The sequence below is a fragment of the Wolffia australiana genome, chromosome 9 (genome assembly GCF_029677425.1).
Source record: "Wolffia australiana isolate 7733 chromosome 9, ASM2967742v1".
Lineage (NCBI taxonomy): Eukaryota > Viridiplantae > Streptophyta > Magnoliopsida > Alismatales > Araceae > Wolffia > Wolffia australiana.
This window is the reverse complement of record NC_135843.1, coordinates 7306841-7333397: the sequence shown is the minus strand read 5'-3', so window position 1 is coordinate 7333397 and position 26557 is coordinate 7306841. Positions and strand designations below refer to the sequence as shown.

The following is a 26557-nucleotide window of genomic DNA, read 5'->3' as shown; positions in this document are numbered from 1 at the left end:
TGGAATTCACTTTGTTCAGTGATCCGAGGTTCCATTGGATAACGGATGACGGATGATGGAATTTACTTCGTTCAGTCATCCGATGGTCCATCGGGTAACGGATGATGGGTAACGAGCCGTCAACCGGTGCAACAAGCCTAGGCGCCTTCTGTGACAGAGAACGCAGTCGCAGAAGAGAACAACTGAGACCCACTCGTCGTCATCCTCGTCCTCTCAGCCCCACCCCATTTCTGTCGAAATGAAGATGTGTCCTTGCTTCCCTTGTGATGGATGACAGATGACGAATGACGGATGATGGATGTCACTTTGTTCAGTCATCCGATGTTGCATTGGATAACGGATGACGGATGATGGAATTTACTTCGTTCAGTCATCCGATGGTCCATCGGGTAACGGATGATGGGTAACGAGCCGTCAACCGGTGCAACAAGCCTAGGCGCCTTCTGTGACAGAGAACGCAGTCGCACAAGAGACCAACTGAGACGCACTGGTTGCCATCATTGTCCCTCTAACCCCACCCAATTTCTGCCGAAAAAGAGGTGTCCTTTGTCGGATGACGGAAGACAGATTATGGATGACTGATGATGGAATTCACTTTGTTCAGTCATCCATCCATCAGATAACGGATGAGGGGTAACGAGCCGTCAACCGGTTCAACAAGCCTAGGCTTCTTCTGTTGTAGAACGCAGTCCCACAAGAGACCTACTCGTCGCCATCGTAGTCCTTCCAACCCCACCAAATTTCTGCCGAAAAAGACGTGTCCTTTTGTCGGTGGACTTCTCTCGTATCTTCGCTTCTCGGCCATCTCCTTGTTCGACCCGTCTTTTCTCATGGATTCAAGGGCATGAACAAATTACCCACTACCCAGATCGTCCGATCTCGATCAATCTCCTTCTCTCAATGGCAGCTCCGATCCATCCGCCATTACCGCCCAAGGAGATCCAGCAGAGACACTATTTCAAGTTTCTGCGCCATGTAACCCTCAAATTGCTCCTCTTTTTGCTAGTTCTGGCCGTGGGTTTGTCTCTGATCGCCATGTCCAAGTCTCGATTTCTCGGGGCTGATGGTGGGTTAGGGTTCATCCCTGGATTGATCGAACCCATCTCGCTAAATCTCTGGATTAGGCCTCCCTGGAGCCTGATCCATGATATGACCGACGAGGAACTGTTCTGGAGGGCTTCCCTCGCTCCGCAGAGGAAGAATTACCCGTTCAAGAGGATTCCGAGAATAGCGTTCATGTTCTTGACCAAGGGGCCTTTGCCGCTGTATCCTCTCTGGGAAAAGTTCTTCGAAGGTCATGAGTTGTTCTATTCGATTTATATTCACTCCATGCCTTCTTACCAGGCTGTGTTTCCTAGATCATCGCCCTTCTACGGGAGGCAGATTCCCAGCCAGGTATGTAATTTCTTTCCTCGGATCTGATTCGATTTGGGATTATCTTTGATTGTGATCGATGCCCTTTTTCAATTGCCGAAACTCTGATCTTTTTCTTTCATTTGGAATCCATTTTCTTGGTTAGTGGAAGTTACTCGATTGTTTAATCAGTCCAATTAAGGCTAACCTGCGTGGTTATTATTGGCAAATTGTTTAAATTAGTGATCTCTTCAGATTCTTACTGGCGAGTTCATAATTTCCTGTAGAAAACGCGTCCTGTTTTTTGAAAATAGTTTAGTTGGCAATCTAATTTGAGTTATGTAGAAATGAACTTCTCCTTTAGAACTTTTGAACCCAAAGAATCAAGATTTCAGTTATCAGACCATCTATTGATTATACCCACGAGTTATTTTTCCCCTGTGATCAGACCCATGTTTTGAAATTGTACTGTGTGAATTATCCAGGTGGTGGAGTGGGGGAAGATGAGCGTTTGCGATGCAGAGAGGCGGCTATTGGCAAATGCTCTCCTTGATTTTTCCAATGAGTGGTTCCTCCTCCTCTCCGAAACCTGCATACCACTCTACAACTTCAGCAGGATCCACAGCTATCTCGTGCGTTCCCGCCACAGCTTCATCAGTGCCTTTGACGACCCGGGCGAATACGGGAGGGGCCGGTATAACCACCGCATGGCTCCAGAGGTCAACCTGTCCCAATGGCGCAAAGGCTCCCAATGGTTCCAAATCAACCGTGCTGCCGCCGTTGCCATCGTCAAAGACGAGACCTTCTACCCCAAGTTCAGGGATTTCTGCCTGCCCCATTGCTACGTTGACGAGCACTACTTTCCCACCATGTTAACCATCGAAATTGCTGATCAGTTAGCCAACCGCAGCTTGACGTGGGTTGACTGGTCACGAGGCGGCCCGCATCCAGCAACCTTCGGAGAGTGGGACATTTCAGAGTCTTTCCTCAGGGGCATCCTGGAAGGGCAGAGCTGTCTCTACAATGGTCAACGCTCGACCTTGTGTCATCTCTTTGCGCGGAAGTTCTCCCCCAGCGCTCTGCCCCCACTACTGGAGTTTTCCCCCGTCGTCCTCGGCTTCGGATGATGGACTGCATTTTCCTGTATAGATATTTCTATAGGCCAATCTTTCTTGGGTTCCTTGTTTTTTCTTTTCTTAACTGTACAGGGATTCCCAAGTGAGGCAACATGTCCAGGATTTAAAGAAGCTTTTCCGGAGCGAGAGTTCCTCTAATGCTGCCCTTGAGAGGCTTTAAACCTCCCATGAAGACAGCAAAAATCACCTTGCAAATATGACAGCCATGTTTATGCAGCATCTGGTGAACAGTGATGTGCAACATGCAACTCGACTGCGCTCTCTGCTTCGGAAGGGGGAGGGAACCTGCACATTTCTGTTTCCGCTGCTCAAGGAAGTAGCTCATCATCTTTGAGGCCAACCAACATCAGTGTCTCTGAAGTAGCTTTTCGCTCGGATGCAGAAAAAGGTCGGCAAATACTTTTGAGTGTCCAAGATGGGATCATTCACACTCGATATTAGACTTATGAAATACAACACCATGAAATCCTTGGTCGAGGTTGCTCAAATACCAGAGAAAAAGTTATTTCAAGATTTCCCGATGGATCAATCCTCACTACGATGATCGATAAGGGTTTTGCATTTTTTGGTGGCCCAAGTTTATACGATGGTTATCAAGTGGAAGAAGGATCATTTGTAGTAACGTGTGAGTTACCTAATGAATTTCACGGATATTACATAAAGATCAGAATCCAAATATCTTATTTGAATTTTATCATGGTTTGAATCAAGAAAATTAGCATTCAGTATAATTCTAAAGTTTTCTGGATTTTCTGACATGTTTACAAATTTTATGACTTCGGATTCTTTGATACATTAATTTTCCATCTCATATTGTATTTTCATGGTATTATTAAATGCATTTATCAAGTCTTTCTCCACCATCCCTTGTATTCATATTTGCGCATTTATAGCCAATGTCTGGCCATCCCAATAATTGGAAAACACATCATTAGGGCATCACCATTTCTGAAGCCATTGTCTCACGTCATGGGGTCGTTCATGGTGGCTTAAGTGCACCAGGACATGTGACAGACAAGAACATAAACATTTGAAATCATGAGCAGCATGATGGGATATGTGGGCTGGTCTAATAAAAAAAATACCCCGATTCATATTGTATAACTACAAGGTGATTATCCGTCCATGTAACACTGTGCCATTGGTTGAGAAGGTACACATTAAATATCAATAATATAAGGCTTAGTTTGGAATGCAGGGAAATGTGTCAGGGTGTGACTTATGTTGACAAGACCATAACAAGTGTAAATTTCAACATCCTTCATGGCAACAAAATTGAAGTGAATCAGAGTGTGGATTTGAACCAGATAATTGGTGCGTGAATGAGGTATAAAGAATAAAAATGTGATATCTTGATTGAGCTGAAGTTCAGAGGGTATTTTTGTGAGACAACCCTTCACCCATCTGGCTTAGAATTATTAAGGAGCTAAATTTGCCCAAGTCTAAAATCAGGTCCCCCTTTTATCATAGATTGGGCACCCACCTTTGTGCATAATCAACATCAAGTACTTCACACATGTTGTCACACACACCGTTGCCAATCACCAGGAGTAACATTATGTCTCCCCTAAAAAGCACACACAAAGCTTTCATAAAAATCTGCCAAATTACCTAAATCCACAATTCTTCTTTTGCTCAAAAAGGTATCCATTATTTTATTAAAAGTTATATAGAATCTTGAAAAAAATTCCCTAATAATATATTTCTCATTCCTAAAATTTGTTTAATATTTTTTAATCCAAGATTTAATTCATAGTTTGTTGGATAAGTGCCTTTAGGCAGGCTGACTCCTTTGCGATACTACACTTGTTACTATTGATAATGGTAAATTTACGAGTATCATTACATAGAAGATATAATACTATTTAATCTATTTTCGGATTTATCAATATCAAAGTGAAAACAGACGAGAACAAGGCGCCATAAAATAGTTGACATACTCCTCTATAACATTTTCCAAAAAGATCAGTAGCTTTGACAACTCTCGTGTATATACATTAGGTTAACTATACGTTCAATATTTGTTTACTTAAATGATTAATTAAGTATTAATAGTTTAAGCCAAGATAGACTTATTCAGCGTATGGCGTTGTCTACTAGACAAATACATGGGCTTAGAGGATCACTCAGAATTTTGAATGGACATTAGAGGAAATAAATAAAATGCACTTGTTTTATGAATAATTCATATGTAAATATAAATGTAAAGAGACCCCTTTAAAAAACACCCAGACAAGTTTCTAGAGGGTGCTACTAGTTCAAACTGTTCTTTCTTAAAGTGCCCGACTCTTTGTAAGAGAGTGTAGTGATGAGAGCTTCAAAAACATATAGTGGTGCTGTTGACAAGATAGGGAGAATTTGACATACTGTGGAATCCTTGGATACATCTAAATCACCGATGCGTATGTGTCTCCCAGAGCATCATTCAAGAGAGCTAAAAGAGGAACTATAAAAAGTACCTAAATGAGATGACTTAAAAGAAGCATGGTGATGCTTAATGTATCTTAATGGTACATACCTATCTATAGAATGATGCATGAAGACGTCACTGATGTCGTCCCGAGGGATATCGAGGCCACGTTGTGATACCAAAATGATGTCTGACATCAATGGTGCCTTACGATGGGTAAATCATTGAGTGAATGTAACTATGTGGATGCGAATGACCTAAGTGGAGTGTACCTGTAGGGCCACGAGTAAGAATTCACTGAGTTCTGAGCTCCGGAGCGGATGACCGTTGATGATGACGCTGACCTCCTGACCCTCGTTGGAACGAAAATCACGCCGAAGGAAATTATCATGTAGGGGCTCAGACGTAACGCACGAGCTCACCTCAATTCGTAGTTTTCTCTAAGTAATTCTTTCTCACCTAATCCAACCCGAGCGCGGTGGAATACAATAGAAGATATATTGAAAGAGATAATGTAATGGAGGAGCAAGGTATGGCGTACCTCATCAGTTGCGATGTTCGTCATCAAAGAATTTGTCGGTGCACAGATTGAGATGGGCGGATAGGCGGAGCCGTTTCACTGACGGACATGGCTGGACTCGACCAACGATAGTCGGATGTTGGAGATAAAGAACGAAAGACGAGTAGCGGCAAGGTGGCTCAGGCGCACATATGTTCCCCACAAGCGCGGCGTATGGTGGGCCAATGCGAGCAGAGATAGGTCCCTGTCACGAGCTGTGGCTGGAGGCGTGTTGGAGGGCGGGCACCAGAATGCAGCATGCGGCAAGGCCAACACAAGGCCAGCACGAGCTACTAGCAGACACGTCGTCGATTGTTGCGACGAGTCAGGCGGCGAGCAGAGTCGCTATTGTTGATAAAGGGGTTGTCGAGGCCTGAGATGACGAGTCTCAACGATAGTCACAATGGATCCCCAAGAGACCTCTAACAGTCGTGAGGCAATGGCTCGGATGTAGATGGTAGACTCACTGACAGATGCAAGCAGGCGTAGTTGGTTGCAGGTTTGAAGAGGTCAATCGTCCTCGATTGCATTGAAAGATTCCTGAATGCACACCTGAAGTCGAGGGCGAGGGAATGCAATAGTCAACCTTCGTTGTTCCGTGGTACATGGATACGTTCCCGTCAGGGGAGTCGGTTTGAGCAATGGGTGATAGGTTAAATGCCATGAAAATCCCAGCGGTGATAGGTGGGACAGCACATCGCGCCACAACTTTGTGGTTCTTATGTGCGTCGCAGTTTGACGGTCCTCCCGGCCTTTTTCAAGCGGTGGCGATAGATGCGATATAGGAGAAACGTTCAACTATCAAAGGCTGCACAAGCAGCCCTGTTGGTTGTGCGGCGGGTCAACCGGTGACCAATGTGTGCATGGAGCGACTTGGGGCAGGAGAGAGAGAGAGAGGCACGACAACAAATACTGGCATCAATTTTATTCCTTTCTACTTTCACTTGCATCTCTCTTTCTACTCTCTCTTCTCTTCCTCTCATCTCCTTCTTCCTATTGGTGTGAGATCTAGTTGAACTGAACTGCCAACTTGAAATACCAGATCTTGGGAAAACGTGGTCCTTTCATATCCTTATATAGGGCCATGATGGGCACCTCGCATGGAGTCCATCAAGGCGGAGTCCCATAAGAGTCCCACCCCCATTTACAACATAAATAACAAAATAACAGATAAAACGATATGAAATTAAAACGCTAAGAACGAATACTAAAACATGGTGATACGGAAGCACCACGACGATTAGAGTGCACGATGTTGGGCTCTAGTGGCCTTGACATGGATGAACAAAACAAAACGATTCGCAATAAAAGCTTTGAATGAATCGAACGACATCAACAAAACATTGAATCAATCTACCTTTCCACGGATAACATCCCTGATTTCTTGGATCCCCGAGTGAGCCAATTTGAGCTGCTCACGTGTGTAGCCTCTAGATGTATCCACACGGTCGTCGACACATCGGATCTCCTCCTTCTCGTTGACAAGCCCCGTTCTTTCTCCGTCGGCGTCTTTACGTCATCCCGATCACATCAGGGACGGAGATGGGTTGCTGGGAGAGTGGAGAAGAAGTGTAAAGGCCCCTGAAAAATTCTGGCATGGGTGAATTTCGTTCACGGCCTTCCCCAATTTATATTAAATGGGTATTTTTCATAAACCCTCCAAAAACTTAAGTATATCTTCCGACGTCCAAAACACCATTTGCGTGTGACCCTCTAGGCCTATGTATCAGTCTGCTTAACAACTCCAATTGCCCAATAACCTTTATTAGCCTTACAAATTAATTAACTATATCATCATATAGATTAATTAATGTCAGATTGATCTAACCCAATCGACAGGTCAAGTTTTCGACATGGGGTACAGGTGTAAATATGCAATAAAAAATCTAAGGGTGAATTTAGTGTGAATCTGTGTGATGTGTTGTGCAAATTACCGTCTGAATTTTCACCACGGATTTATAGTGCTTTTCATTTGATTGAAAATTTACACAATGTGGGAAATTTTTCACCTCATTACACGACCATCTCGAGCCATGAGTTCTATAGATTCATTAAAGAAAACATATTTTCGCTTCAAGAAAAATTATTCCATGAGCAACTTTCAGAAATATCTAAATAATTATTAAACCCAGAAAATTAATAATTTCTTTGAATAGTTCAGAATAAATTTTATCTCAATTGTAAACAAGAAACAGAAAAACAATCTCCTAAGGGAAGCTTCAAGTTTGCTATCCTTTAGTAATAGCCGGTGCACCGTCTCATTTTTCATCTTACATTTACCTGCCAGCACAAGTAAATTAGCACATATATGAAAACCACAATCATTATCTATTAACTTTAATCTAGAATCTGTGCAATGAAGCACACACAAACAACATTGAAAAAACATAATCGGAGCCATCTTCCCCCTCATCAACAACACCGTCGGTCTGTGTTTAGCACGACCAGCATGCCAAAGCATCCGCGAAGACTCCCAGGTTTAAACACTACAGGTAGAGCTCGTTCCCGTCCATATCATCGTGTTTTATTTATCAATTTTCACTCATTTTTTTATTTCTGTTTTGTGTTCGTCACGACGAGTATGATGGAAATATCTATGGCTGGCGAGTCAATCACAGATTCCACATCTCATTCCATATTCATTATAGTGTACGTGTGTTGCGTATAATGAAGTCCATGAATACATGATCAGAATTAGTGAATTATGATGAGATCGTAATATGGAGATCACTAGTCTTTAAGAATGTGTTCTAAACATTCCTATTTGAAGGATACATGAGAAGGACATCGAAGTATCCACATAGAATAACACTATCTAGCCTCACTCATATGATGACTAGTGTTTGACATCCCGATATCCGTCCGATATCCGGTATCGGATAACCGATATCCGATATCCGGAAAAAAATGGGACGGTTTCGGATATCGGATATCAGATATCGGTTGATATCCGTATTTAGGGGTAGACGGATATTGGTACCGGATATGGGGGGGTGAGGACGAGGAATGGTATCGGATATTGGATATCGGTTTTCCGATATCCGGATGTTGGAGACGGATACTGGATGCCATATATCGGAAAACTGATATCCGGATATAGAAAAACAGATATCCGATATCGGATATCAACCACAATAATTCAATTCGAAATATATTAAATGCCCCTCATTATATAGTGTGCAATTTTTTTTTCTTCCATATGGGATAACAGGATTCAAAGTTAACGTAAACTCTGAATCCAGTTATCCCACATGGGAGATTTTAGAAACTTTTACTAGTATATATTAAATGAGGTTGAGATATATTAAACATTAAAATAATAGCTATTCCTCTACGAAATGTGAGATGCCAGCGGACCAAAATGTTAGGAGAGAGAAATGTGGCTTTAATGTGCGTTTCATATTTTTAGAGAGAGAGGCATGAAAAGCTAGAGCGAGAGGGAGAGAGGGAGAGAAGAGAGAGAGAGCGAGAACAAGAGAGAGCGAGAATGAGCGCGAAAGAGAGAGAGAACGAGAGCGAACGAGAGACGGATAGAGAGAGAGAACAAGAGGAAGAGAGAGCGAACGGTGAGAGAGAGAGTGATAAATAATTCGATGCGGATATCGAAAACCGATATCCACATCCGATATCCGGTACCGTCCTCTGCCCCCCTGATACGGGGGCGGATGCCGGTATCGGACGGATATTGGTATCGGATATCGATACTATAGCAACCGATATCCGATACCGATATCCGGTATCCGGATATCAAAAAAACCGGATACCGGAAATTGCCTTTCCGGTATCCGGTACAGCATTCGTCCCGATACCGGCATCCGTACCGGTATCGGGACGGGCAAACACTAATGATGACTAATGGCCGGTCCCGTAGCCATTAGTGTGGCGACACTAAGGATAGATAGTGGGTGCTCTTTAGTGGAAAGAGTTTACTGAATTGATCCGTACAAATCTCTGAATGGTATTATACCAAACTGTCAACCAGAATGCTTCACGTCACGGTTGTGTAAATGCTCCTTAGACCTGAGATACCAATGATATTTTGTGGACGGACAATTGTACTTTGACTTTAGCCAACGACTCCCTAATCATGGGATTCTAAACGGTCTTAGTTCGAGTAGATCAAGAAGTTCACGAAGACGGCTGAGTGGTCGAGATGGGATTGTCCAACCTCGGTATAAGGGGTGACAACTCAACGAAGATGATGCGATGAAGTCTTTGGCCAAGGTAGTGAAATATCGGAGAAGAGTTCTCCAATGATTCCTGAATGCATCAGTACTAAATCAGATGATCGATTAGGGTTTGACAGTTGACCATTCTCTATCTTCCAAGGAGCGTCAGATGGATGAGGGATTATATATACATGGTAATCGATGACGAACAGGTTCCATGAGTGAGTCGATACACACTCTTTTGTATCTTCTAGGACACGAGGTGAAGCTTTGCACCCCGAGTCTTGACCTATCGATTGGGCTAAATCGATCTGACATTAATTAATCTGTATGATGATGTAGTTAATCAATTTTGAAGGCGAATAAATGTTTTTGGGCCGTTGAAGTCGTTAACTAGACTGATACATGGGCCTAGAGGGTCACACGCAAATGGTCTTTTGGACGTCAGAAGATATACATAATTTTCTGCATGGAATCTTTGTCTTTATCCATATCTAGGTCTATAAAACTCAACATAAATATGTTAAGACTTACTCGAAGTATAAATGCCACAAGTAGTTTAAACACATAAACACACACATATAAATGGTCCAACAAGTTGAAGGAAAAAGAAATGAGCTAACGGATCTTCGTCACAATCTTCATCTGTTTGCGTGATATCATTGTTGTCGTTCTCATCGCTTGCCATCAACACTCGAGTGCCATTTGCAATTCTATGTTCTCTGTTGTCAACTGTAACACTTTTAGTTGATAAAGACACACCCAATAGAGAAGCATCTTTTGAAGGCTATACTGGTTGATAGGAATTCCTTCATAACTTGACATAGTCCAAACCGTGCGAGCGAATCCCGCTCGTGCAGTTGGGCGAAGGTGCGGTGCGGTTGTACGATAAATCGCACACGATTTTCGCACACTGCACCGCACACCTTGGAGCGGTCGGTGCGGTGCAGTTTTGTGCGGATGTGCAAAAATTTGAAGGTGCGGCACCCCCCCCCCCTCCCCTTCCTCCGGCGCCCGCCCCCCTCCCCATCGCCCCCTCTCGCAGTCGCCGCTCTCTCTCCGCCTTCCACCCCCAGCTTCCGCCCCTCACATCCCCCCACCCTCCGTCCCCCCCACCGCGCACACCCCCGCCGCTGCCCACACCCCGCCACAGCATGCCCCCCCTCCCGTCCGCCCAAACCCTGTTTTAAAATACTTCAAAACGTGCAAATTTAGTGCGCTGTGCGATACGCTTTTTTCGCACAAAAGCGCACCGCACACCGCACTGGCCATTTTGTGCATGCAAAAATTCACACACTCAGTGCAAATTTTTGCACCGCACTGCACGACCATGTCTCTTCATAATCATTGCAAACCTCGGATATGAGTATTCTCTTGTTACTTTCCACTAATGCAATGGTTCTGTCTCCTTGAGAGGAAGCGAGCTCATGTACACATCTAGCTCATGACATGGATTAATAGCTGGTGTGTGCTCATTCTCTGGTAACCACTCGTCTAGTGCTTCACTGAAAAATGTTTTAGATGTCCTGATGTCGGGCAATGTCTAAAATGTCATCCGCTCGACACCGAATATGATGGTTCGGTGCCGATAAGGTATGATGGTATCGAACGTTGACGGTGTCGTCGCCCGACGGATGCAACCCTAAATGGTCGATGTAACTACGATGTGCAAAATGAGTGCCCTACGTGTTGTACGTGCAGGTTCCGGCACGAGGAAGGTGCTGAGCTCCAAGCTCAGATGGGTCACTAGGTGTCGGCGACGGTGGCCTCTCAAACTTTGTCGGGGTGACGAGGATGTCTACGGCCGAGTAGACTGCGTCCGTTGGGCTCGCACGTTAAGGACATACTCATCCGTACTAGTACGATGCTCAAAATGTCATAGTTTTCTCTCAATTTACCTCTCTGACCTACCTAGCCGAGTGCGGTGGAGTCGAGATGAAAATATACTGCAAAAGGTAAATAAACAAGCGATGAGAGAGGACGGCGTACCTCGTCAGTGTGGCTCGCGATGCAGAGTTGTGTCGATGTGCACACGGTGGTTTAACGAGCGGATGATGATGCGGGAGCTATAATTAAAAGATCGGAGGAGTCATGGGATGGGGGGCGACCAGCGGCAGCATCACGGCTCAATCAGCTCTGACGGACTTGACGGGCTAACCTACGGTAGGCGGCCCGAACGGTCGTTCAAATTGTGCGAGTGGCGATGATAAGTTACCAAGTCCACAGATCATTCATATTGTGCGATGGCGACCTCGACGTCCCAGCCCCGCGGCCAAGTCCATAGGGATCGTCACGATTTGTTGCGTCGTCCATCTGCGCTGGAATGTCAGTTTCCAGTCTGAAAGCAGTGCATGGCGACGACTAGTTCCCCTGCCAACCACCCACAAGCTGTGGTGCCGGGTAGATCATAGAGGGACGAAACATCCCGGGGAACCTCCCCCTAAGCCAAATCAGAACTGTAAGGCGACGATGAGATTCCTGATGTTGGATCAAGGTCAGGCCGAACAGAATTCGACTCGTTCAAGAGAACACAGGAACTAGACGGGGTGTTCCTATCGAAAGGTGGCATGAACGACATCGTGAAATTCTGTATCCCTGTCTTCCGATTGATCGTGGTCCTGAGCGGCCTGCGGCCCGAGGAAGAATCACTCCCCATAGAGATTTTCCGCCCCACTGAAAATTCACAAGGTGTCAAATCTTCAGTGTTGTATTATGAGATCACACTCTCGACTGCGACGTCTAGGGGGGATGCAGCGAGTCGCGACCATGGACTGGCCGGCGCAGGAAGAACAAGAAGACAAAAATCACGACCGAAATGACGTGAATGGCAGGCTCCCACTTTCTTGGTCTCCTATGGCAGATGGAGTTTCTAGGAAGCTTGGAAAGGGGAATGGGCGATGGGAAATCGTTCATGAATTTCCTCATGAATTTCCCCTTCTGACTGCTGTCTACTTGGGTTGTTTCACTGTTCCCCACTCCCCCCTCCTTTCTTCCCTCGATGGAGGGGTGAGACCAAGACAAAATAACCAACAATTTTGATTCTTCCTGGTCTGAAAGACTAGGGTGCCCCACTCTTCCCTTATAAAGGGAATGCGGTCAATTGGCCCCCCTTAGCTGGGTCAACAAGGGGGAAAAGATCCATTAAGGGGCCCTTATATAATGCTCCCCACACCCCCCCCCCCACCCCACATTACAAAGACAGAGGGGGAGATTGAAAATATGAAAAGAAAAGGGAAAGGGGAAAAGGACTAGGGGCCCCTTCCCACGATGACGAAGGCGGACATACGTGATGCATCGCGAATACAACGAAAACAAAGCGACGAAAACAAAGAGATGAGGTCAGGAAACGACAAAACACGAGAAAAAAAATGATGAAAACAAAGTGATAATGGAGCATCTGTCACCCGGACTTCGACTTCGAGGGTGGGCGGCACGGATGATGTCGTCGGCGATCCTTGATGGTGTGCACCATCACGTCCACTCCAAATGAAAACATCCATAAGAATACGAACTAATTATGCTTCCATGGGCGGTGACCTCGCGAGTATGCGATATGCTTTGCTCATACGCGATTATTTCTTCCCGGTTGTCGCGGTCAAGTAACTATAGCTTTATGGAGAGATCAACGAGCGAACAATGTATATGCATATAACACTACTGACTCGTAACATCCTTCCCTATATAATACCATTCATAACACTATTCAAGAGTATTCTCTCTTCTCTGATGACACTGGTCTCATTTGGTGTGGATGCCTTTGATCAGCATGCAACTGCAGTAGCCAACTGAAGGGGTTGTAGTATACCCACAAACTCTTTAATCATTGCGCACTCCTCAGCACAAACACTTGTTTTTCTAAAACACTCAACACATTAATATATTTAACATCCCTTTTCTTGACAACAGCTACTAGCATGGTGTACGTAGAATTCCATCTTATTGGGCAGTCCACGGGAACCTTTCTATGCTCCCATATTCCTGTGACTATCTCTTGGAGACAGAGTATGACATCACCTAGTGTAGATGTACTGAATGCAGTATCTGTGTTGCCTTGTTCTGTATCATTCATACCAACCCTATCATCATTGTATATAATTAATGACTTTGATGGCACCTCTATCACATGTAGGGAGCTCATCTCAGACTTGACCACAAGGTTTATCACGTGCGCAACACAAAACACTAATCTAATTGCATTGAATTTTAGGTTTATTAACTTCAGATGTTTGTCCGAAATACTCATCATCTTTTGTTATTCGATGCGTTTTCTGTGGTCACTACACACATCTACGTAAAACTGGATCATCAATATAATATATTGGAGAAAAAATCAGCAATTCCCTATTGAATGAAGTAACCGCCACCTTTCTCTTCAATTCATACTCCTCTAGGAGTCCAAGGATGCGTACACTCACGTTTTCACCAGTGCAGGACCCTTTCAATTGGTGTACGCCCAGAACCAGCTCGCAGAACTCTCACTCTTAAGTCTTTTCAATACACAGCCATGCCTAAGAATGTAATATTGTTTTCGATGTCCATGCATCAAGTTTTAATGAAACTCCTTCAATGTAGGCCAATTTTCTACGAATGCTCTTCTTCATATCTTGGTAAATAGAAAATGTTTTCACCTTGATAACCCTAACAAATAGAACTGATATTCTTCCTGCGCAATGTAACCGAGAAGTCGTATGAAGTAGTTCTTCCAACAATAACCATTGGCGAATCAGAAAGACAAATGACGCACATCACACCGGCTCTTCTTTGATCTTCTCCATTTTACGCCCTGTATAATACTGTTTATTATTATCTGCAGTGTTAAAAAAGTCTGTCACTATCCTTTCTTTTGTCACTCGACTTGCCTTTTGTCTCAAAGTTTAAAACATTTTGCGATGGAACTTTTCCAGATGCCTCAATAATGGAGTACTGCGCTGATACTTGTTAAGGTCCACAAATGAGACCACATAAGTTGAATTTGATTTTTTTTTCACTTAAACACATGTAATGCCTTAGCACATCACATGTGTTATGGTGAGTCTTTCTCTATTTTGTTTTTGGGCTATTGTGATCTGGTTCATCTTCTACAGCACTAGGTACATGCGAAGACACACCAGCTTCCATCATACAATTTTTAGAATCATAATGTGGATGTTAAGAAAAAAAATAAATTCACAAATCACGAGCTCATAACTAATGAAATCAATGAGCAATTTTCCCTTAAGACACTCATGCAGTAGGGTTCTGATAACTTGCAAATTAATATGATTAATTAATGAATTTTACACTCTATTTATGTGTTTTAATGATTTTATTTGCATGTTATCATGTTAAAATAAAGATAAATCAGTTAATCTCTCATTTTATTATTATTTCAGATTTTTTATCATTTTTTACATGGAATCTAACATCATTTCAGTGAAGAATTATTTCTTACAGAGCTTTAATTGCTTGGTTTAAGGTCAGTAAGTGATCTCATGATTTTTTAGAATTTTCCACTATTTTTATATATTTTTCTGACCATTATTTAGCCAAGAAATGATTTTTTACTTATGTAAATAACATATATATTATTTATTTCGCATTTAAAATCTATTTAAATATTTATTTATGAATATCCACGTCATTCGCCCGAAATTCGGGCGAATGAAGGGATATATTTATTAAATAAGAAATGAGAGAGAGAAAAGAGAGAGAGAATGAGCGGAGGAGAGAGAGAGAAGAAAGGAGGATATGTTTTTATTATTATTATAGAAGGAGGAGAGAGAGAAGAATGGTAAAAAATAACGGCTGCGGAATAAGAAGAGAAGAGAATAGCGGCTATGATTTATTATTATATAATAAATAGAGAGAGGAGAGAGAGAGGAATAGTCAACATTAGAGGCTATGATTTAAATAATATAAAGAGAGAAGAGAGAGAAGAGAATATCACCTATGATTTATTATTATATGAGAGAGGAGAGAGAGAGGAATAGTCAACATTAAAGGCTATGATTTAAATAATATAAAAGAGAGAAGAACGTGGCATTTAAATACCGAGAACAAAAGTTCTTTTTTGTCTGTTTTTTTTAAAAGAAGTTCAAATGACGAGCGGCCGACGCGGACAACGAAGCCTGCACGCGATCCGAGGACGGGGAAAACGAGGAAATCAACCCAGCCAACCAAATAAATCCGATTTTTAAGCAAATTCAAGAGATCCAATGGCTCAACATTACCCTCACTAAAACCTTGTTATCTTGAGATTTACAAGTCCGATTGGGCTGAAATTTTGAGGATAGGTTCATCTTTTCCTCCTATACAATCCAAACGGTTGGATCTTTAAATGGAGGTCTGGAAAAGGGCAAAATTCACTTTTGGATGATCTCCCCCAAGCAATTGGCCAAGAAGGACACAGTAGGGATTCTTGAAGTCGACAGATCTTGCTTCTGAAATCAAATTTTTAAGTCTCTGATTTGTATTTCAATCATCTTCTTGAACGATTCTAAAACGCCAAGGCATGGGCGAAATGTACATGCCCCAGAAGTTTGTTTTGAATGAGATTAGCACTTCGTTTTGATTCCGATTCAAGATCTGGTTTTTGATCCTTAATTATACATCAATTTAAAACATTTCTGCTTCATTATATTTTTGATTCAGGGCCGGATTTCAATTTTTTTTCCAATTTCTTCACTTTCTCTCTCTAGGTTAATTTGTTTAGTTTCTCTCGCTAGATTTAGATTTTATTGTTTAGGAATTTAATTTAATATATAAAAAAACCTAAAAATAAAATTTGAATCGAAAATTCATCTATCTTGAACTCCAATTTAAAGATCTCTTTCTTGATTATTTAATTCCCAATTTTAATTCATAAAATTGTTTTAAAATTTATAATAATTGGGAAATTAATAATCTGAATTAATCTGAGCTTAAAATTATAAAATTCCTATCTTGAATTTTCTGACAGAAATATTAAAAAATTAAAATTAAGTTTTACTTAATTTTGATTAATTAAAGAATATTATTGAGGATAATTAAGATTTATTAATTGCAAAATTAATTCATTCTTGAATTAATTTATTAAAATTGGATAAAAATTCTCATTTGTTGTCTCCCTGTGGTTCGACCCCTTATTTGCTCTATATTCATATTTAGTGATTAAGGGAAATTATAAATTTTATTGCATAAGTCTAAAAGCCCAAACAACGACATATTTTACATACATTTTTAGGCTTATCAGGTTCGCCCGTCCCGATGCCGGTATCAGATGCCGGTATTGGGACGAATGCTGAACTGGATACCGGAAATGAATTTTCCGGTATCCTTTTTTTTTGATATTCGGATCCCGGATATTGGTATCGGATATTGGTTGCTACATTGCCGATATCTGATACTGGTATGTGTCCCGATATCGGCATCCGTCTCCATCTCAGGGGGACAGATGACGGTACTAGATATCAGATGCGGATATCGGTTTTTGATATTCGCATCAAATTATTTATCTCTCTCACTCTCTTTCACTCGTTCTCGCTCTATCTCTCTTGCTCTCGTTCGCACTCATTCTCTCTCGTTCTCGCACTCTCTCTTTCGCACTCGTTCTCTCTCTCCCTCGTTCTCGCTCTATATCTCTCTCTCTTCTCTCCCTCTCCCCCTCCCTCTCTCCCTCTCGCTCTAGCTTTTCATGCCTCTCTCTCTAAAAATATGAGAAGCACATTAAAACCACGTTTATCTCTCCTAAAATTTTGGTCGGCTGGGCTCTCACATTTCGCAGAAATAACGTGGGAAGGGGGCACCACAAGATATTATTACTTGATCATACAACTTAGTTATTATATACAGGCGAATATTTTTTATTTATTCCATATGGGATAGAGGGATTCTGGTTTTGTGTTAAACTCGGAATCCCTTTATCCGATATGGAAAGATAAAGAAATTTTTGTTTCTATTTATTGAAAGGCGTACTGATTATTAAATAAATTAATATAAATATATAATGCTCTTAAAAATAGAGATAATAGACATAGCTATTATTTTAATATTAAATATATATCGACCTTATTTAATATATACCAATAAAAGTTTCTAAAATCTCCCATGTGGGATAACTGGATTCAGAGTTTACGTTAACTTTGAATCCTGTTATCCCATATGGAAGAAAAAACAATTGCACACTATATAATAACGGGCATTGAATATATATCAAAATCAAATAATGCGATTTAAAGTAACAAGTATAATGTCGAAAGTTTGATTATTTTAACGGTTGATATCGGATATCTATTTTCCGATATCCGGATATCGAAAACCGGTATCCGGCATCTGGTATCCATCTCCGACATCCAGATATTGGAAAATCGATATCCGGTATTCGATACCGTATTCGTCCTCACCCCCCCGATATCCGGTACCGATATCCGTCGAACCCCTGATAGACGGATATCGCTTGATATCCGATATCCGATATCCGGAACCGTCCCATTTTTTTCCGGATATCGGATATAGGTTGTCCGATACCGGATATCGGACGGATATCGGGACGGGCGAACCATGACATGCAGTATAAACATATATTTATTTTCAAACTGAAACAATCAAATGCTGATTCCAAAAGGTGGACATGTAGCCATAAACATTCATAAGAAGAGAAACAATAGAAAATAATTAAATTTAGTTAAATCAAAGAACTCACAAGAGGATGCGCCGCACAATCAAGCGCAACCACTTTTGGAATGCGCAATTGATAATCATTGAACTGATGATATGTATCACTCACTTTTAATATTCCTGTTGATGCCTGCGCACAAGAAGAAAACATTAAATTTTAAGTATGTCCAGGAAACATTTGATTCACTTGTTATGGTTATTGACATTTAATTCATATAATATTGAAATGATGATCTCCAACGGGTCCTTTGAGCCATAACCATTCATAAAACTGGATAAAGAGAGTCATTATCGGAAAATTTGGAGCAAAATCATATTGAGAAAAATGCAGATTGATACATGCATTTACGATTTGACTTTGAATAATGAACCTGTTCTGATACTGACATCTGATGGCATATTACAATATTTTCCAAGTGTAAAACTAGTTTCTCGAGGATAGGGTTCGTACAATGTGATGAACAATGACAAGATGAACATTAAAGTGAACGTAGACATGCCCATGAACTTTGAACATTCGCATCCATGTCCTAAGACAAACATAAACATGCCCATAAACTTGAATTGCTCTGTCAACATCAAAATTATAAAAATTATCAATATTTCTGGATATTAGGACCAATAAAAGGATGGTTAAACCATAGAAACATATAGACCGAGAAAGAAGAGAGGGGACACATAGATACATGTATAGACAGAGAGATGCATATACATAGGTAGACATATATATATACTAAATCCGGGGAATAAAGAGAGAAAGAAGAGAGGGGACACATAGATACACGGATAGACAGAGAGTGATACATAAGTAAGAGAGTGGAGAGAAGATATCTGAATAAACAACAGACATCGATTGATGGATTGAGATCGAAGAGACAGATACATAGAGATATGAGAGAGGAGAGAATTAAACTGATTAAGATCCAAATGAACATATAGAACGATAAAGAGATCAATAGATTGATGTTAGATTTCAGAAATAGATAGACTAATTAAGAAGAGAGGGGGCACATAGATACATGGATAGAGAGAGAGAGTGATACATAAGTTAGAGAGAGGAGAGGAGATATCTGAAGAACGAAGAGAGATCGATAGATGGATAGAGATCGAAGAGATAGATACATAACGATATGAGAGAGGAGAGATTAATCTGATCAAGATCCAAAAGAACTTATCGAACAATAGAGAGATGAATAGATGGATTTTAGATTACAGAGATAGATAAATTAAGAAAGAAGAGAGGGACACGTAGATACACGGATAGACAGAGAGTGATACATAAGAGAGTGGAGAGAAGATATCTGAATAACCAAGAGAGATCGATAGATGGATAGAGATCGAAGAGATTGATACATAGAGTTATGAGAGACGAGAGAATTAATCTGATTAAGATCGAAATGAACATATAGAACGATCGAGAGATCAATAGATGGATGTTAGATTTCAGAAATAGACAGACTAATAAAGAAGAGAGGGGGCACATAGATTCACGGATAGAGAGAGAGAGAGAGTGATACATAAGTAAGAGAGAGGAGAGGAGATATCTGAATAACCATGAAAGATCGATAGATGGATAGAGATCGAAGAGATAGATACATAACGATATGAGAGAGGAGAGATTAATCTGATCAAGATCCAAAAGAACTTATCGAACGATAGAGAGATGAATAGATGGATGTTAGATTACAGAGATAGATAGACTAAGAAAGGAGAGAGGGGACACGTAGATGCGCGGATAGACAGAGAGTGATACATAAGTAAGAGAGAGGAGAGGAGATATCTGAATAAACAAGAGAGATCGATAGATGGATAGAGATCGAAGAGACAGATACATAGAGATATGAGAGAGGAGAGAATTAAACAGATTTAGATCCAAATGAACATATAGAACGATAGAGAGATCAATAGATGGATGTTAGATTTCAGAGATAGATAGACTAATAAAGAAGAGAGAGGCCACATAGATACACGGATAGAGAGAGAGAGTGATACATAAGTAAGAGAGAGGAGAGGAGATATCTGAATAACCAAGAGAGATCGATAGATGGATAGAGATCGAAGAGATAGATACATAACGATATGAGAAAGGAGAGATTAATCTGATTAAGATCCAAAAGAACATATCGGACGATAGAGAGATCAATAGATGGATGTTAGATTACAGAGATAGATGGACTAAGAAAGAAGAGAGGGGACACGTAGATACACGGATAGACAGAGAGTGATACATAAGAGAGAGGAGAGGAGATATCTGAATGACCAAGAGAGATCGATAGATGGATAGAGATCGAAGAGATTGATACATAGAGTTATGAGAGAGGAGAGAATTAATCTGATTAAGATTCAATAGAACATTGAGATAGATAGATACGGGGGGAAAGCAAATGAGAGCGACAGAGAGAGAGAAGCATCTTCTTCAAAGGAGAGCGAGAGAAAGAGAAAGAGGGGAGGGTAAGCAAAAGAAAGCGACGGAGATCGAGAGAGAGAGAGAAAGAGGGGAGAGGAATCAAAAGTACCATCCATTCACACCGCCGTAGAAAAGTCGCTCATTCACACCGCACAGAGCGGTGGGAATGAGTGAATTTTCTGTGCGACCTGCAGTGCGAAAATCGCACCGCACAAATGTACCATCTCTGCCCAAGGCGATTAAACTAAGTTTCTTAAGGGTATTAATGCGGATTTAAAGGGGTTCTATGATCGAGGCCTGGTAGAAGAAATGCGGAAAGGCCGTTAACAAAATAGAGAATGAACCAAATAAAAAACTGGTTTTGCCGAAAAAGTCGTCAAATGGCGACACAAACGGATGTATGCAGCACTCTCCCGTCAACTTCTTTCTCACAAGAAATTGCATAAAGCCTGCGCGGTGCGCAGACAAACCGCCATTTCAACGCATGCCTGTTGAAAAAGTTTTCCCCGGGATTAAACACAGCAAAAATCCAAAGTAGAGAATTGGTTTAAGTCAAAAATGGTGTCCCAACTGCGATCAATAATATCGGGGTAAGATTATTTAATCCCGTCACGCGACGAAAAAATCCCAACTGTGTCGATCATATTAATATCTAAAATTGTGCTACAACTGTGATTGATCATATTCATATGCTTCCAATAATCTCGGCGTAAGATTATTTAATTCCGTCACGTGACTAAAAAATCCCAACTCCAGCTGTCGTATGCTGGATCTAAACTTCGTTCACCATGACGCAATAATCAATTCACTATTCCCACTAGTTTCCCATCTCATTCAACGCGCTCATCCTATACAAGCAAACCCAACTGTGGTGTGTTGAGAGGCGTCTCCACGCACCGCAGATCATTTCCGAAATGGCAAGAAGATGGGCTTTACGCCTTATGCTGTTCGTCTCTGCACTCACGGCGGCCATTGTTGTAGCTTCTCCGCCGGAGCCCATCGTCAAATGCAAGTCTGGGAACAAAGATTGCTCCGTAACGAACGGCTACGGCGCCTTTCCCGACCGCAGCGTCTGCAACGTTGCAGCGGTCGCCTACCCATCAAGCGAAACCGAGCTAATCGCCGTCGTCTCCGCCGCTGCAGCGAAGAAACAACACATGAAAGTAGTCACAGAGTATGGCCACAGCATTCCCAAGCTCTCTTGCCCTGGCGGTCCCTCCGGTTCAGGGCTGGTTATAAGCACGCAGAACCTCAACAGGGTCGTGCGCGTCGACGCTAAGTCCAAGCGCATGACCTTTGAAGCGGGAATTACTCTCTCGAAGCTTATATCCGCTGCCGCTGTAGAGGGTTTAGCTCTTCCGCATAGCCCGTATTGGCAGGGAGTCAGTCTGGGGGGTCTTCTTGCTACGGGCTCCCACGGCAGCTCCCTCGTCGGCAAGGGCTCCGCTGTTCACGAGTACGTCGTAGGGATGCGGCTCGTAGTACCCCAAGCCGGCTCTGCCAGAGTCGTCGATCTCGCAGAGAACGACCCGGATCTTCTCGCGGCTAAAGTCTCCCTCGGCGTCCTCGGCGTTGTGTCCCAGGTAATTTAGATTCATGATCTTTGATCCTCGTCACTGGAAAATCTTGAATTCTGAATGACTCCCCATTTTATATTTGTGAGCCAAGTTGCGTACAGTTCAAGGAGAAGACCACTGAATTAATTTGACATTAAGTCATTGCTTAGTCGACTGTTTCTTCTGTTGATCACTTTGGTTTTCAGGTTACGCTGCAACTGGAGCCGATGTTCAACAGATCCATCTCCTACCGTATCGAGGAAGAAGAAGGATTTGAGCTGGATGTGGCTTCCTTCGCGGCGAAAACCGAGTTTGGGGACTTGACCTGGTATCCTGGTCTCGGGAGAATGCTGTACAGAGACGATTTGCGCGTGCCCGTGAGTGCTCCAGGCAAGGGGAAGAACGACTTCGTGCTCTTCCAGCCGTCGCTTTCCGCCATAGTACGCGCCGTAAGGAAAGCAGGTTCGCCTATCCTTTCGCGTATAAATTGGGTCTGTTCGCAGGACAGATTGCTATAAACTGGTGTGGAGAATTATCAGTCGTAGAATATTTAACAGAGATTATTAACTTAACGCAGTAATAATCGTGCCGATAACTTAAATTCTGGCTTCACAAGATTGCCGAGTTAAAACTCGATTGTCATCTAATTTCGTAAATCCGCGAGGAAGAATTATTTTGCTGTATAGATTGTCCTTCGATGCGTCCATTTTCAATGTCTTGCTAGATATTTTCGTTCTTTCGAAAATCACTAACGCTGGAAGTCGTCTCAAACCGGCAGAGGAATTGTTTGAGGAAACGGAGAACGCCGAAGGGAGGTGTCTCATCGCTAGAGGCCAGATCAAGTCGAATATTTTAACTGGTTTCGGCCTGAAGAATGACCAGAGCCTGCTGGTAGATTTTACGGGTTTTCCGGTGGTGGGCAACCAAAGCGATATGCAGTCTTCTGGGTCCTGCCTTTTTGGCCCAGAGGACGGTTTATTCACCGCTTGTGGATTTGACTCTCGCATCCAAGGGATCTTTTACTACGATTCGGCATTTGGAATTCCATTATCAAAGCTGCCCTCGTTCATCAACGACGTTCAGAAACTCCGCCAACTCAGGCCAGGGTCTCTGTGCGTGATAGATCTGAACCAAGGCATAGTGATGAGATTTGTGCGCAACTCCACGGCTTATCTAGAGAAGGACTGTGTCAACTTTGATATGGTATATTTCCGTTCAAGGGACCCCATGAAACCACGCTTGGACCAGGACGTGCTTGAGGAGATTGAGCAGATGGCTTTCTTCAAGTACGGCGCGCTTCCGCACTTCGGCAAGAACCGGCCCGTAGGTTTTATCGGCACCGCGCAGAAGTTAGGAGACAGGTGAGAAAGAATTCGCCATTAAAAACGTTCGTCTTCCATCTGTGAAATCTTTTCTAAGATTCGTTTTGTTTTCTGTGAGAAGGATTGATAAGTTCATGGCGGTGATGGCCAAGTACGATCCGGACAGGCTCTTCACTTCGGACTGAACAGATGCTGTGCTGGGGATACGCGGAAAGAGCGTGGCTGTTGACAAGAAGGGTTGCGCCTTAGAAGGGCTCTGCGTCTGCTCTCGCGACGAACACTGCTCTCCGGAGAAGGGATACTACTGCCGAAGGGGGTTGGTTTACAAAGATGCTAGAGTTTGCCGGAAGACAAAGGACGCGAAGAAGATCCCGACTTGACCGAATCTGAGAATACCACCAATTTAGCCACGCAGTCGAAATCCCTGAACGATCCTTCCCAACTTCTTGGTTCCTATAGCGTCTATAAATAAGCACTCCTTGTTGATAGAACCCCATATTAGTGCATTGCTCTTCTCTTTGTAACATGTTTCACCTTTCCTCAACTCCTGTATGCTCCTTTTCCTGAACCTCATCTTCATCCTCTCTGTCTCTATCTCTCGCAGACCGACATGAATGCCGGATGTGAATTTTATTTCTTTGTTATGATGATTTCTTCTTCGGTTCTGACTCTCATGCCCCACTTCCTATTTCTTTGCTTAGACATTTTCCAGCCCACGTGTTTGACTTTGATGGTTTGCCTTAAATCATTGTGCACATGGCCATTTGCATATCCCCATCAAAAGTTCGCTGCTTATCCCTATTCGTCATTCCATATTTTTTTTCTGATGGAAGGTTATGCAAATAATTTCAGGTCAATCCCAATTGATGGGTCATCCTCTTGTTTGAAAAAAGAATCATATATATGCATCTATATAATTGTGGTTGCGTAAGACAAAGGGCTTTGCACTCTTGTCCTGGCATGGAAATATGATAATTGATAAGATGGAACGCATAAGCTTTCATTTATGTCAGTCGCTAGGAAAACTACATGATCTTGAATTCTTTCTCACGCCTTAATGTATTTCTCGTGTTAATTTGCCTCATTGGGTGATATTGTTGATAAGTTTCTTGAAATATATTTATATGAACGCGGGAATAAAATATTTTTACTCTAAAAATCTAGAAAAATTTGCGAGAAGTTCATCCATTGGTTAGATCAAATTTATTTCATTATAAAAAATATCTCTTGATAATAATATTTGTATGGTCATCCAGTGCTATAAAATTTTGCACTCCATGTCAAGTCGATAAAATCCTAAGATGTCCTCATACTTAAATAAGAATCTTGAATAGGAATTCTGATGTTTGATATCTTGGAAGACGTTTCCTTTTGCAACATAGCTTTAAAACCCTTTTTTCTCTGGAATTCATTTTATTCATTTGGAAGGAGGGAACGTTAAAATCCTATTTTAAATAAAAAAATCAATATGGAATCATGTCCATTTTATATTACGGGGATAATTATAGTTGACAAACATTTATTTTTCCTCTATTCTGTTGAATGATTTTATAATCATTTATTTTCTTCCATAGTTAACCTGGATTATTGCGTAGCCCCATATCTAAATGTTTTCATTGTTGAGTTGCACAACTATGCCCGGGAGATGCCAATATATTTTATCAAGTTTTTTTAGGAGACACATCTGTGTTGGGTGATGATCATTTTAAAATCATCGTTTGGTTTTTGTGTTTCCCGATTTTTTTTACTTTTGATCAGGGACAACGTACATCATTTTTTAGAGTATAAAAAATAAATTGCTAATTATGAATGCATTTATTTTAATTTGTATATTCTGGCGTGCAATCACTGCATTAAATTTGACCCTAAATTGAGATATTTCTCCAGTCCTTGAACATTACAAGTATGAACATAGAAGTTAAATTCAGGCACAAAATTCAGGCACAACATTTTGATATGACACAGTGTGATTTTAGTCAATATGTAGCCAAGTGGCATGGATATGAGGCACATTAAGAAGTAGTCATGAACCTCCTGATGATGAGTGAAGAGTGAAATGATATCAGACTCTCTCAGCCAGTTTTACTCATATATTTTGATTTTTCATACAGTGGACCTTTTTAAAGAGTAGATGTCTGCATCATCTCAAGTCCTATGCACAAAATGAAAATATTTTGACCCACCTATTACAGATTTTCAACCTCACATCCTAGAATTTTATCCTTCACCATTTATTTACTATACCGCTATTTACCTATTATTTATAGACTTTTATCACCCATTTTTTACTTATGATTCTTGATTTGCCAACTCCCAAGTCTTTCTTACTATTCCCTTTTAGATACCATTCCGCCATGATACCATGTCCTTATTTCTTCTACTTCCAACTGCTGGGTTGTGGGGCTATGTTTTATGGCGCATTGATAAATGTTTTAGCAGCTGAAGCTTTAGATTAATTGAGGACTGATCTCTAAAACATTTAACAGGTCTAGTATCTTGTGGGGAGTATTTTCGACCCTTGACTTGCTTCCTGGGAGAGTTGATGAAGGCAAATTACGTGGGTTATCGGATTTTCGTTGTAATTATAATTTGCCAAAGTCCAATAAATTTGATAAAAATAGAAAACTCCTTAAAATGTATAGTAGATCGAAGTTCTATCCACAAGGCCTTTAGAGGGGAATTTAATAGTTGAGTTATAGTTGAAGAGAAGGAATAAGTATAATAAAGACAGTGAACATAGTAAGTGATAAATAGTTAGTAGGTGGAGGGAATATTAAATGGACGAGAGAACTAATAAAAGGTGTAATAGTATTAAAGGGTAAATGATGTTAGAGAGAACTAATATGAGAAAAAGAATATAAGATATTATTGATATATTTTGATGGATACTAGAGGTAATAAAGAAGTAAGATATTTGAAGTGAAGTAATGGTATTATAATTATTGATGATGTTAATGTAGGTAGTGGAAGAAGTATAGAAGATTAGTGACATATATAGAATAATAGAATAC

The 26557-nt window shown here is 41.5% G+C and overlaps 2 protein-coding genes across 2 annotated transcripts; both read left to right on the top strand.

Moving 5' to 3' along the window:
• Positions 1-717: 717 nt before the first annotated feature.
• On the top strand, positions 718-2540 carry LOC144707852 (glycosyltransferase BC10-like). The gene is made up of 2 exons (XM_078581101.1): positions 718-1395; positions 1839-2540. The coding sequence occupies exons 1-2, from the start codon at positions 901-903 to the stop codon at positions 2478-2480; spliced, it is 1137 nt and encodes a 378-aa protein (XP_078437227.1). The 5' UTR covers positions 718-900; the 3' UTR covers positions 2481-2540.
• A 19001-nt stretch (positions 2541-21541) lies between these two features.
• Positions 21542-24211, top strand: LOC144707970 (L-gulonolactone oxidase 5-like). Its single transcript, XM_078581261.1, has 4 exons — positions 21542-22251; positions 22431-22686; positions 23003-23585; positions 23668-24211. The coding sequence occupies exons 1-4, from the start codon at positions 21583-21585 to the stop codon at positions 23729-23731; spliced, it is 1572 nt and encodes a 523-aa protein (XP_078437387.1). The 5' UTR covers positions 21542-21582; the 3' UTR covers positions 23732-24211.
• Positions 24212-26557: the final 2346 nt, after the last annotated feature.